Source organism: Camelus dromedarius, chromosome 31 (genome assembly GCF_036321535.1).
Source record: "Camelus dromedarius isolate mCamDro1 chromosome 31, mCamDro1.pat, whole genome shotgun sequence".
NCBI classification, from domain to species: domain Eukaryota; kingdom Metazoa; phylum Chordata; class Mammalia; order Artiodactyla; family Camelidae; genus Camelus; species Camelus dromedarius.
Window position 1 is genome coordinate 17,877,080 of NC_087466.1, and position 14,562 is coordinate 17,891,641.

At 40.7% G+C, this 14,562-nt stretch overlaps 1 protein-coding gene across 1 annotated transcript in view; it reads left to right on the top strand.

The window, feature by feature from the left end:
* Positions 1-4,249: 4,249 nt before the first annotated feature.
* The window catches only part of PPTC7 (protein phosphatase targeting COQ7), a 35,017-nt gene continuing 24,704 nt past the window's right edge, over positions 4,250-14,562 (top strand). The window contains exon 1 of the mRNA XM_010995864.3: positions 4,250-4,781. Within this exon, the coding sequence (XP_010994166.2) occupies positions 4,541-4,781 (241 nt within the window). The 5' untranslated portion in view covers positions 4,250-4,540. The remainder of the gene's footprint in view (positions 4,782-14,562) is intronic.

Here is a 14,562-nt window from a genome sequence, read left to right on the forward strand (position 1 = left end):
GAATGGTGAATAAAATACACAAAATCCCCTGCTCTTCTGGAAATTACATTTTAGTCAGGGAGGAGACAAAAAATAAAAAAAAGAAATCAGTCCTATGTGTTATGAAGGGAAATGCAAATAGGCCGTTGGGAGTTTTCGCATTTAAAGAGGTGGTCAGTGTAGATGAGGCAGGTAATGTATATGGGATGTGCTCAGTCTATGGTATCTATTGTTCTCACTATCATTATTACTCTTATTTTATTTTTTATTATTTTATTATAATTATAGTATTATAATTAATGCATATTAATAGCATTTGGTGACCCCCTTGAAGTCTCCGGCATTAAGTATCATCAGCTTAGCATATAAGGCCCTCTGCAGTAGGTCCTAAGCTATTTTTTTGATTGTGATATAATTCACATACCACAACATTTACCCTTTTAAAGTGTACAGTTCAATATATTCAGTATGTATCTAAGGTTGTGGGACCATCACTACTGTCTAATTCCAGAACATTTTCATTACCCTAAAAATGAACCCCAAACCCATTAGCAATCATTTCCCATCCCCCCTCCCCTCAGCCTCTGGCAACTACTAATCTACTTTCTGTCTCTATGGGTTTGCCTATTCTGGACATTTCATATAAATAGCATCATATGATATGTGGTCTTTGGGGACTGGTTTCTTTAATTTAGCATAATGTTTTCAAGGTCTCCATGTTGAGGAATGTATCAGTCCTTCACTTCTTTTTATGGCTGAATGGTCCCTAAGTTATTTTCCTAGCCCCATTTCTCATTATTCCCCATTCAAGCCCTGAGGCTGAGCTGCGCTAGACTAGTTGTTCTCCAATCACACGCTGCCTTCATTGTGGTTCCATTTCTTTTTCTTGGAATGGTTATACCCCCTCCTCAGACCTCCGTCTGTCCATGTAGGCCTCTAACAGTTGTCACCACTTCATGAAGTGCCCTGAGTGTTCTTTCACCCCATAGGATCCTCTTTCTCCTCCTCACACTTTGCTTTTATTTTCTCTATATATTTACTTAATTTTAACCCTCCTACTACACTGTGACTGCCTTGAAGGGACCAACCTTAGCCCAGAGCCTCAGATATAACAAGTGCTCCCCAAATATTTGTTCTGTTATAAGGAATTGGTATAACCCAGTGTTTCTAAACTGGGACTGACTTTGCCCCCTGACCCCAACCTCCAGGGGACATTTGGCTATATCTGGAGACATTTTTGATTGTCACAACTAGGGGGTGAGGTGTGCTACTGGCATCTAGTAGGTAAAGGTCTGGGATGCTGCTAAACTCCCTCCATTGCATAGGACAACCCCCCACAGCTAAGAATCGTCCGGCCCAAAATGTCAATAATGCCAAGGTTGAGAGACCTTGCCATAAACTAATTAATTCTTCTTTGAATAGGTTAGCAAAAAGAAATCAGACAAGATCTGCGTACCAGTCCGGCAGAAAATCTCATTAGGGATTTTGTGTGTGTGTGTGTGCTTTTTTTAGGAGCTAGGGGTGACTCTAGTGCAAAGCTCTTTCCTAATGCCATAGAGGTGCCCTGGGAGCACAGATGGTATTTTCACCACTCGCTCGCTTCTGAGAGTGACAACTGACCTCCCAGGAATCCTTGAAGTGCTAGGAATGTAACTCTGCTAAGGAAGAAAACTCTTAGGGTTTTTTAAGTCTAGCAAAATGCCACAAGTGAATTGTGCTCCTAGGGGAGGGCACGGGAAGATGGTTTTTGTTTCTGGTTTTATTTTTTTTTTCCCAAGTAGCCTCTTCTGGCTACTGGGGTATTGCCATGAAGTGAAACTTTTCTTAATTGCTCTGGAATAAATGATTCAAGGGAACCTGAGGCCCTGTCTCCTCTCCTTTCCAAAAAGTGCAAAGGAGCTTTGAGAAAGGATTCTGTTCGCATTGTGCTCCAATGAGCAACTCATTTGCTGAAAACTCATTTGCAGGAAATTCAAGGCACTCGTATCATCTAACTGTGAAAACAGTAGCCCTGTCAGAGCAGAGGTTACCAGCTTCAGAGTCACATCTTATGTTCCTGCTCATCTCAACCAACCGGTTCTTGTGAGTGACATGGAAATTAGGTAATGTATGCCTTGGAAATGAAAGGTAGGAGCAGTCTGAAGGAGTTTGACGAGGCAAGGAATAGGGGTTGACATGCTATTTTAAAAAGTTTGTCCTTGGGGTAGAATTACCTGACAGCCTGGTTGGGATTTGGAAGTGGTGTGAGCTTAAAAAGAACAACCTTTAGCACAGCTGGCATAGACATAAATGCCAAGTAGAGGTTCCGCAAAGCTCCACCCCCTCTTCTAGGTGTACTCCAATTCCTGTGGGTCATAAAAAAAGGCAAGGTGTGATTGCATTCCTAGGATTGCTGTATTTTTTATCCAATAAATGATCTTTTTTTTTTTTTTTTTTTTGGTCTACGTATTTGACAAAATGCCACTCACTATGTGAAGTGATTTGTTCAGGCCCATTTTGATGAAAGCTCAAAGGACAGAAACATATACTTAGCACACTGTGAACCGCAGAAGTGTTTAATGATGACGGTAACAGGATAACGGAATGTGCTTGGAGTGGATGGTTGGCAGGCCTTTAGATGTATTAAGACAGGTATAAAAAAGAGTCATTTAAGAATGAGATGGGACTCCGCAGAGTGACTGAAGTTCTGTCAAAAGTGAACTGGAAAAGGACCAGTGCTTCCGGGTGAGTTTATGTTTCAATAAAAAGAAAAATTATTCCAAATTAGATCACTTGCCTCAAATCTCTTTTTCCTTTTATTTGTGAACCCTTTCATTCAATCATTCCTTTATTCAACAAATACAATTTTTATATTATTTATGGTTCCTATTCAATTATGCCTTCTTTAATTCAACATTTACAAATTGCTTTAGTTCTAATAATACAATGGCAAATGATCCTTGCCTTTGGGGAGCTTGGGATCTAGTGAAATATTTATTCATTATTTCATTTATTTACTAAAGTGTTTACTGTGTGCGCATATGTTCTGGGGATACAGTAAGAAAGAACACAGGAACCTCAGGTAATGGAATTACAATCTAGTGGGTGGAAGGACGGCCTAAAGCAAAGGTCCTGAGACAGCTGTGAGCATGGCTAGAGCCCAGTTAGTGAACGGGGCACAGCACCAAAGAGGATGAAGAGGTATGCAGGTGCTAGATTATTTACTGTTTCACTAGTATGGTCTGTAATCTGAATGTACTCATATACACATACAAACATGTAACACATATTTGGTGAGCTAATCTTCCCACTAGATTACAAACTCCCTCATTAAATTTAGTTATTATTCAACCTAAGTCATTTCAGAAGATTGCTTAGTCAAAATCTGGAGAAGGCAACTGTGATGTCTTTGTTAAGGGTAGGCTGAGAGCTTTAAAAAAAAAAAAAGTAGGGGAGGGACTGCCTTTCTTGCCAAGGTCTGTCCTTTTGATGAGAAGGGATGGCAGCTGTAGGAGGAGAGAGGCGGCCTGTCATCTTTGCAAGTCTTTGGCACTGCATGACCTCTCTGAGTGCCCAAGTCAGAGGTGGGGAGAAGACCTGCTTACCCAGGTGGACCCGCAAGAAAATTAAGATTTGGGGCAAAAAAATGGGGGGCTGGAATTTTTTATTCCCCACTTGGCAGAACCATCTGCAAAGTCTAAAACACTTCTGTATGACAAGTCTTCAATGGCCATTCCTGTATCTCCATCATCATGTTAATAGGGACAGATAACATTTTCTCGAATTTCCTAAATATTATGCAAAACGGCTCTTCTTTACAAACAGACTGCCGCCCCTAAACCTTTCCAATATATAAGTTCTGGAGGTGTCACGAAATTTGTGTACTTCAGTTTCTTAGTATAAATACTACAAAATAATAATACGTAACCCCATAGTTTCTTTCAGGTTTTCCTCTAAAAGAACAGTGGTGTTGTTTAGAACAACACCCTTTAAAATATATGGTTAAAACAAGGGAGAAAACTTTCAAGTACCCACTTGTAATTCTCAGTACTTAGATTCGGCGTCTGGGGAATCCTCCTAGGTCCTAGATGCTAGGCAGCGAAGCAAAGAGCGACTACAACTCCTGGACTACAGCTCCCAGGAGACATTGTGTCAACACCCTCTGCGCACGCTCCACCTCTGTGACTGCATAGGGCACCGAGCCCAGGAGGTGGGGCTTGAGCATGAGCCGCGAGTCGTGGGCGGGGCTAGAGGCGTGGCCATAAAGGGGGCGGCGCTGCCGGGGGGGCCCGGAACACGCTAGTGGAGCGGAAGATGGCGGCGGTAGCGGTGGCTGCAGCTGGGACCCCGGTCGGGCTGAGGTGGAGGGGCCGCCGGCTCTGACCTCACTCTGGCTCCGGTGCGCGCGGCAGAACGTGTGCGAGGCTCCGCGCGGCGGGCAGGGGCGGCAGCGGCGACTGCGCGCCGCCCTGAGGAGCGTCTCAGGGGCGGCGCGGCTGCGGCTGAGGAGAGAGCCGGCTCCGGGCCTCCGCGTCCTCTTACTCCCCGGGGCCCCCGCCTCCTCGGGGGGGCGGCGGCGGCGATGTTCTCGGTCCTCTCGTACGGGCGACTGGTGGCCCGCGCCGTGCTCGGCGGCCTCTCGCAGACCGACCCCAGGGCCGGCGGCGGCGGCAGCGGCAGCGGCAGCGGCAGCGGCGACTACGGGCTGGTGACGGCCGGCTGCGGCTTCGGCAAGGACTTCCGTAAGGGCCTCCTCAAGAAGGGCGCGTGCTACGGGGACGACGCGTGCTTCGTAGCCCGGCACCGCTCGGCCGATGTGCTCGGTGAGTGCCAGGCCGGGTCCCCCGCCCTAACCCCGGTCCACCTCCCGGGGACTCCCCTGCTCCGGACTTTCCCCGCTCCTCTGGGCTGTAAGAGGAACCCTAGAGCCAGTAGTAGCTCACTTGTAGGGAGCGCTTACTATGTGCCAGGCGCCGTGCCAAGCTCTCCAGGGTGCGCGTTCCACTTGAACAGCCCCCATTTTAGAGATGAGGAGACTGAGGCGCGGAGCGGGTGAGCCACATGCTCAAGGTCACACAGCCAGAGAATGTGACCAGTTTGTCCGAGCCCGGAACCGCAGTGTTAGTCACTTGGCAGTACTAGCCCCGGTCGACCTCGTCCCCTCCCCCGGCGACACCTGCAGGCTCCGAATCTCGCTCCTGTTCCCTCCCTCCTCCCTCTGCGTGCCCCGGGGATCCCTGCTTCTTCGTGCTCCTGACGCCACAGCCCGGTTACGGGCTGCGGGATCCCGAGCAGACTGCCTGTCAGGAGCCGAGCTGCATTCTTTCGTCGCCTCGTTAGAGACAGATCTCCATCCTTGTCCGAGTCTCGCAGTGGAGGCCGCTGGCCTGGTGAAAAATCACTTGCATTGCATTCTTCCAAACTGACCTTGCCCACTTGAGGTCACTTGGGGTAGAAGAGAGTCTCCTTGACGCAAAATAGAGTGGCCAAACCCTCTTCTAGACTGCGGCCAAGAAAGCCTTGAGAATTGGTGAAAGCCTTTTCAGACCACAGGTGCTTCCAACGGCCTATTCCAGTTACACCTTAGGGGGTAAGAGATCGCAGAGATGTTTAAGTATACTTCACAAGCAATCAGAAACTTTAACATAACGTGTGCCTTTGGAGACAATGTGTATGCCGTAGAATCCTGTGCCAATAAATCTCTTAATAAAGCACTTCCTTTGAAAATGAAGGACATGCTGTCATTGAACTTAGGTTTAAGTATCACTTTGGTTTCACTTCTCAGGTGAGATTGAGTTTCTGATTACTTTACATTTCATATGCCAAGGCAAAATTTGGCATTGGAACAAATGGTCCTGTAACTTTATGACAATTACTTTTAAATTTGGTCTCAGAATAACTGCCTTTTATCTTTGTTTCTACTCATGTAGTTTTGTGAACATGGAACTAGAAAGGTTGTTCTCAGTTTAATTTATGAAAGATTCCATTACCTGAGTTGAAAAATCATTTAGTGTTTAGGCAATACTTGAGACTCCTTAGAAGTGAACTTGCAGATTGAAGTCTGTACAAATCCACTGTGAAGTCAGCTTGACCCCGACTCAGTATCTTTTCTTAAAGGGCCGTTGTCAGTCGCTGTCTTTTTTCAATACAATTAGAAGCACTTCACTCAATGAGATTGTGACCTGTGCTACTTTTTCAAGTTGCAGTTACAGTGCAACAGGATAGGAGATATAAAGTCACTAAGGTTCCCCTCTGTGTGCTGGCTTATGTGAAGTGTTTGTAATTTGAGTGATGATTTGGGGATATTTTAATGTGTCAAATTCCTCTGCTGAAGCTTGATTTAAAGATTTTTGAAGGGTCCCTTAATGGAGTGGGGTATTCATAAGGATATTGGGAAATTTTGATCAAGCCCATTCTGAAAAAAGTATAAACATGACGTCCTGCAGAAACTGGCCTAGTTTGGTGCTCAGCTTTGCCACTCTGATCTGTGGTTTGGGGCAAGAGCCTCTCAGCTCATTTTACTCGTCTAGACTAGAGGATGAAGGGGGTGGACTTCCTGACCCTGAAGAACGTCTGACCATCAGATCGTATTTTCTTTCTATTTTGAAAAGACAGGACCCTTTGTTATTTTGGGCCTCAAGTAACAGACATTACTTCCTATCTTACATGGGCACCTTCAGTAGATTTCTTCTGTTTTCTATCTCACGCTTAATCAGTGGTTCTTAACTTTCTTTGGTTCACTGCCCAAGGGCTCTTTCCCCAGAAAAAATGTGCAAAGAGACAAAATTTTGCATAGACCTTTCGAGGACTTCACTGACCCCATGAGATCCATCCATGTACCACCTATCAGTCCATGCATGGATACCAGATTAAGAACCACAGCTCCTTACCCTTCTTGAAAGGAATGTCGCTAGGCATAACCAGACAGATAATTGCTTATATGACCTTGGGGTGGTTGTTGACCATATTTGACAAAGAGCCATTTTGAGAGAGAGAGAGAGTGTGTGTGTTGTAGCAAATCAGGGGAAACATTCTCTAGGACTGTCCTTTTCTTCCAGAAAGCCATCTTGGGAGCCACCTGAAACAACTTCTGAATTGGCCTCATTTGATCTTTAGTTTCCACAAACCAGGTCATATGATGGTGATTTCTATTTTATTGACACTGTCGCATTTTGGGCAGGTCTGATTATCTTGGTGTGAAAGGTAATGAGTCTTAGTCTTTAATACTGCTTTTACTCTGAAAGTTGGAGTTGTAAACTGAATTGCATTAAAAGGCTATGTTGAAGGGGGAGGGGTATAGCTCAGTGGTAGAGTGCATGCCTGGCAAGCAAAATGTCCTGGGTTCAATCCCCAGTACCTCCATTAAATAAACAAACAAACAAACAAACCTAATTACCCTCCCTCCCCAAAAGGCTATGTTGAATAATAATGTTGTGCTGAACCTCAGTGCTTTGAACCTTCTAGTTCTATAGATAATTCATTTTCTTTGGGTTGACACTGTTTATTGCTAAGTATCTATGCAACTCACTCTGGTTGTCTAGGACTCATTGTCTGTTTGGAATGAAAACTGTTTTTCTTTTCATATTAGAAAGAGAAAGCTGTTTTATTTCTTTAATTTAGAATTGATCTGTCCTGTTAGTCATGCAGTGACTAAAAGTACTTGGTCCTTTACAACATTTTTGTATAGTCCCACTGGATTTCTTTTAGGAAAAACCAACTATGGCGGGTGTGGTGAGACATAGGAACCACTCCTATCCCCTGGAAAATTGGCAAAGGTGCTTTCTCTTTATTAGGTCCAACATGAGTAAACCAGTACCAGCAGGAGCTATGTGCACTCTTCTTTTTCCTTCCCTGTGACTAATACTGAGTTCTCTTATTACTCTATATGGCATGGATGCCTAAGTACACAAAAATATGAGAACTGCCTGGTGTACAATTGCTGGGACTCCCACAACCCTAAGCTACTTAACAATAGAATCAAAGACTGTTGAGAGCTGTTAAGACTTAGAAATCTTGGAATCCAGTTCTTTCATTTTACTGAAGAGAAAACGGGGGCCTACAGAGGGTCAAATGATTTTGCTAAGGTTACTCCACTAGTTAATTGCAGGATTAGGACTAATGTTAAGACTCCTCATTCCTGTCCTTCTTCCATTAGATCACTGTTTAAGTTTTCTTGAGAAGATAGGTGAACTCAAAACCAGTCTGTCTTCTGGTACTGTTAAAGCGTTCTGGTATTGCTTTTCTTACTTAAGGGTGTGTGTGTGTGTGTGTGTGTGTGTGTGTGTGTGTGTGTGTGTGTGTGTGTGTGTGTGTGTGTGTGTGTGTGTGTGTGTGTGTGTGTGTGTGTGTGTGTGTGTTTACAACTTCTTTGTTCACTCTCTGACTCATAATTAAAATGCAACAAAAACTCCTCTGCATACTAAACCACAGTTTACTGAATCCACTTTAAAAAATGACAGCATGTTGTATGCCATGTAAATTCTAGAAATTCTTATAAAAGTAGGATATTTATTTAAGCTTGATTTAACTTGAAACCTTAAAAAGAAATGAAGACAATTTCATATTCTAGCCTTTAGATATGATTTTGATTGTGGCCAGGAATTTGAAGTGTTTTTGTGAGTAATGCCAGTCTTAAAATGAATTGTTTTAAGGTGCAAGAATTACATGAACAATATAAAGATCAAAATTTTATTTAGGAAGTGGTAAGGTAGCATTTGATGTTTTCCGACAGTCATGATAATTTTAATATATTTGGTAGAATCTGTATGAATGAGTTGTCCTTTTAACTCATTTAAAGTACTGGTCACCTTGGGAGAGTGTGTATGTGCACTAATTTCAACCTTTCAGAAACCCTTTTTCTGATTTCCCTCAGCTAGATTTCAAGCCATGTCAGGAAAGGAATCTTATTATATAGTTATAATTTTCTGAAAGTCAAAGTTCAGCTTGATCTGCCTGTTGACAGCAGATATGACCCTGATTGAATTTTTAAAAATTGAGATATGTAATTCACCTGCCATAGCATTCACCTTTTAAAGTGAAAAACTCAGTAGCACAACAGTCATAAGGTTGTGCAACCACTACCGCTAACTAGTTCTAGAACATATTCGTTACTCCAGAAGAAAACCCCTATTTAATAGCCGTTGCTCCCCAGTCTCCCCTCCCTCAATACCTGGCAACAGAAAGTAGATTCTGACTCTATAGATTTACCTATTCTGGAAATTTCATATAAATAGAATCACATATGTGGACTTTTGTGTCTGGCTTTTTTCACTTAGCATTAGATTTTCAAGATTTACCACCATCATAACATGTATCAGTATTCTGTTCCTTTTTATGGCTGAATAATATTCCCATTATATGGACATTCCACGTTTTGTTTATCCATTCATCTGTTAATGGACATTGGGTTGTTTCTACTTTTTGACTGTTGTGAATAGTGCTGCTTACGTATAGGCTTTAGTGTGAGCATATATTTTTTCATTCTCTTGCATATGCACCTAGAAATGGAATTGTTGGGTCATATTGTAACTCTAATTTTATGAGCAATAGAGTTGTTTTTTATATATTTATTTTAAATAGTTCTCATATAATTATTTAATAGGAGGGAAATATTTTTAAATGTCAGATATGTAAAGTTCTAAGATCAATCACTACTTTAAATATGCTGGATTTAATAATTATGCTTTTAAGAAAAAATTGTGGAATGTTAAGGAAGTGTAACAGTTGTGGGTTCAGTAAAAGAGCCTTCTAGGACTCAGAAACAGCAGGATTTAAGAGGCTACTGATCACAAAAGAAAAATAAAGCTACTGACTTGTTGCTCTCTGATTCTTCTGAGTATTTCTGTCGTTCTGTAATAAACAGACTATACAATTGATGGATAGAGGAATTTGCTGTTTGTTTCTTAAATTCCTGCTCCCTGATATTTTTCTCATTTTCCTATATAAATATATTGTACTTCTCATAAGGTTCTTATAAGGCACATTATTTTTAAAGTCATTTCCTCATTGTTATACTGTCAGAGCTACTTTTCCTTTGTGCAGTCTTTAATCTAGAAATTCTTGAGTGTAGTTTAAAATTTTCCTAACTTCCAGCTTCTTTTTCACTTTGTTAATAATCACTTTAAAGAAATCTGAATGAATCTTTTTTATAGAGCAAGTAATTGAATTTTAAAAGCATGACTGTTTATGCTTTTTAGAAAGTATATTTTTGTTAAAAGGTTTTAAATTGTAGCAGAAGGTAGGGTACAGATGTTGGCTGTTTGTGCTGGGTTTTAGAGGGGGGGAATGGGGGACATTGAGGGAACCTGGATTGGAGTGTTCTTGAACTTTAGCACTGCTTTCTGAAACTGGGCAGTCCATCACCTGAATGATTGCAACAGTATCCAAATGGAATTTGTACTAGTGTGTGACTTAAACACTATACCAGGTTAGAGTATTTGACCCACAACCGCATCCTTTGAATAAACGCTTGTGTCAAGTTCAAACTCAATGTCAAATTCACTTTATGTAGGTCCCTTGCCTTTTAGAGAGTCCTTACCTGGTGCTTTAGATTCAGAACTTTCAGGAAATGCTTTGGAGAGGTAAGTTGACAGTATTTTTTTTCTAAAGAAATTTTACTTTTCTCATCAGTTGAAGAGTGGTGCGCCTTGTGAAGTTTCCCTTTCAAAGTTAATGTTAACTTTTGGTCTCACTTTAGGAACTGGTTACCTAGATCCTAAATTTGTCGTTAGTAATAAAATTCAGTGATCTGTCTTGGTGGAGAGTTGCTGAATATTTTAAAAATCTGGTAGTTTTATGTCTCTCTGAGGTTGAAAATAATTTGTTTCCTGTTGTTAAACAATTCACAGAATTACATCATAAATCACAACTTTTTTTGCAAAAGCTGATCCATGCAGAAGGCATTGGGTTGATAACACACACTCATTTAAACTTGAGTTGGCAAGTGGCACAGCTCTTTCAGTTTAGTTTAAAATTTTAAAGAAGATGCTAATTACATTTGAATGGGATCCCAAACAGGATTTTGGGTGGATAGGGTAGGCAAAGCTTTTCTTTAAAGAGTGAAAATACTTCACTCTGTTTTCTCCTAAGCATTTATTCAATATCTGACACAAAATATGACTCGTCTTACCAGTGGTTTAAATAGAGCTTTTTATATTTTACTACGTATTTTTATGTTGTACCTTATTGAATCTTTTAACCATGAAATAGCTGCTCTTATCTCCCCTTAATCTGCATCTGTTTCCTCATCTATAAAGTTGACTCATCTGTGAAGTCAGTCCAGCTAGTATCAAAACTGAGACTTGAACCTAAGTTTTCTGCTTGTGCATCTAGTGCTTTTAAATAAATGGTTTTGTTTTGTGCTTATAAAAGTAACACATGTTCAGAAAAGCACAATATTAAATACCTGTAACTCATACTCAGCTTCTCAGTGTGGTTTCCTCCAGCCTTTGTGTATATACAATTGTATATTCATATTATTAAATAAAATTGGGTTAATGTGTATTCTGCTCTGTAATGTTATTGTTATGTAATGTAAATTGAGCATGTTTCCATACTAATAAGCATAACTGTCATGTTTTACTGTGTGTATAGTCCATGGAGTCCTCTACTTTTAGTTATTTAATTTCCAATTTTCTGTTGCAAGTAACACTTAAATATCTCTATATCTGAGTATTTCCTTAGTATAAATTCGTTGAAAAGGAGTTCCTGAGTCAAAGAATGTGAACTTTTTGAAAGAGTCTGATTTAAATATTAGCATAGGTCCTTCCAGAAAAGTTATACTGATTTGTGCTTTTCCATTTGTTGTGAAATTGCTCTCATCAATAACAACCACTTAACAGTTTATATATTTATGAGGTTCTTAAACAGTTGTTTTTGAGGTGAATAAGTTTGTAGCTGGTGAATAGTTCTAGAATCGATTGAATTGTTGGTATGAATCCCAAGGACTACAAAATGACTGCAAAAAACTTTGCCAGAGACTACAAAACTGACTTGCTACAAAGAGTGCTTTCTGTTGAGGGACTCAGTACTGTTTTGACTCAAGTCAGTTCCAACACATTTTTGCACTAATTTTTCTTTTATTCATTATCAGACTATGTTGAAGAGGGAACTTTTTTCTTTTTGTCTAAGTATGACTGTGCAGTTTGATCTTTCAAGGATGCCATCATCCAGCAGGTTTTTTTTTTTTTGACTTATCAAAATTATTCTGTACTGTCATTTGAGGTAGATGCAAAAGTTTAGTTGTGCTGAATGAAGCAAGCAAAATGCTTTTGTTTTCATATCAATGTTTGGATAGCAGTTTTGGGTAAGAAAATAGATTTGAGCTATTTACATGAGAGCTAGAAAACTGTTCATTGCCTTTAGGTTGAACACTATTTGGTAATATGGTCATCAGTGTTTCCATGAAATGAGAAAGTCTAAACAGAGATGTCTTACTCATGCACTGTTTTTAAAAATCCACTTCTCTTGATTCTTGATTGATAACGTTGATCTTATTGTTTTTCTTGTTCATGTATGCTGAATTCACGAACAATCAATGGTCTTTGGATAACAAGGTTAGTGTGCTTTGCGAATACATTCTACACATATTTATTTACAGATCATCTAAATTCAGTGAAGCCAATTAATCTATAACTATCTTTTATTCTTTTATCAGAATTTCAAATTGAAAAATAATTGGCTTGCCTATTTATTAGTGGCTTACAAGAGAAAAAAACTTCTCCAACATTCTAGTCAGATGGTTAAGACTAAAGTAAAAGGACATAGGCCAGTGTTTTTACCCTGAATCATTATTGAAACTTCTCTGAAAACATATATGTGGCAGGATAATGAGGGGAAAGGATAAATTGAGAAGCCTGAAATGGAGCCTTTGCTTCAAAACTAGTTCAAGCAGTGAATGTAATATCGTACGTGAAAAATAAAGTATAGCTGTATCTGTTAACTTTTATAGAGTTTCTAAAACAGTCTCCCTTTTCTTGCAGTGTGACTTAGAATCCCAGAATCTTAGATCTTAGAAAAAGGAACTCTCAAGAGATTTGTCCTCCTACCCTTTATTTCACAGATGACAAACTAAAGTTTAGAGATGTGATTTGGCCAGTGTCCTACAGTCAGTTAGTGGCAAAGAAAGCTGGGAGCTGTGTCTTCTCCAAGATTCCTTTTTAAAGCTCTTTCCACCTGGCCTTTTAACAGTCTGAGAGGAGCATCTTTTAGCCAGCTCCCACCCGGGGCACAACACCTTGTGCAAGTCTAGGATGACATATGGGCTCATTCTCTTTTTGGAGTTCTCAGATGAAAGTTGGTGTACCAGAGTGCTGGGATTCTCACTTATCAGTACTGCCAACTATATTCATTTACTCATTGTTCTGTTAGTCCTTGACAGGTGCTGTGGAGAAGACCAAGAACAAAATAGACTTTAGCCTTGAAGCTTCCTAGTCTGACAGAGAAGGTACACACATGAACCGGAACAATAAAAAAGAATATTCAGAGATTAGATGTTGTGGAAGCTTGGATTCAGGCCTCGAGAGATGGGTTTTTCAGTAAATTGAGGCAAGTGAGGAGAAGATCGGCAAGGCTCGCAGATGGAAGGATCAGCAGAGGCACGGAAGGAGACTCCCTGAACTATGCTGTTTTGTGGCTAGAGTAGTTTGGGCTGGCAGGGTGGATGGGAGGGCAGTTGAGAATTTGTTAGAAAACAGGTTAAGACCAAATTGTTGAAGGTCACAGTTGCCATGTTGGGTGTTTTGTTTTGTGGTAGGAAGCCATAGATGTTTTTGCTTTTGTTGTTTTGGGTTTAGTCTGGTTATTTCTGAAGAGGCAGCACATTTAGATGGTACAAAACTCAAAATGTATTCAAAATTCAGAAGGATTTTGAGGTTTTGCATCTGGAAGCTTCTTTAAGTTTTCTGGCCTGGAAGTATGGATAGGTTGGGCTGCCATTGATCGGGTTAGGAAATGCAAGAGAAGAATCACATCTGGGAATTAAAAATGGAATTGCATGCTACAAGAGGCATTTCACAGACAGAATCACCTGGCTCATGGTACGCTTACATTCACTTGGCCTTTGTTGAATGCTCCTGCAGTGAGTCTCATTAGAATCACCTGTACAATTTGTGGGTTTGGTTTTAGTTTTTTGTTTTGTTTTATTTTTAAGTACTTTGCTAGAAGGCCCAGGCCTATCCTGGGCATACTGACTCAGGAGGTGGGGCTTGGGTTCCACAGGTAACCTCAGTGTGCAGCAAGAATTGAGAACTGTTGTGCCAGAAACCAGGCCAGCACTTGGGGATGAAAGATGTTTACCAGTGTGAAAGACATCCCTGAAGGGGGTCACAGTATGGAGAGGGAGAAAGGAGACAGGAAAGTCATGATAGAGGCACTGTAATTATTGTAGTGACCCAAGGAAATAGTTAGACCCACTAACATTTATGTTAGTAGTTGTTAAAGATTTTCCATTTAAAATGAGATTTTTCTAAGTCTGAATGCTGCACATAGTAGGGAAGCAAGCCCTTAAGAGATACTTGTCAAATAAGGTTACTTTCAGAATCACTTCTAGAAAAAGAAAACTGATTTCTTCAAGGTGCAGGTGAATCTTTTTTTTTTTTTTTTTTT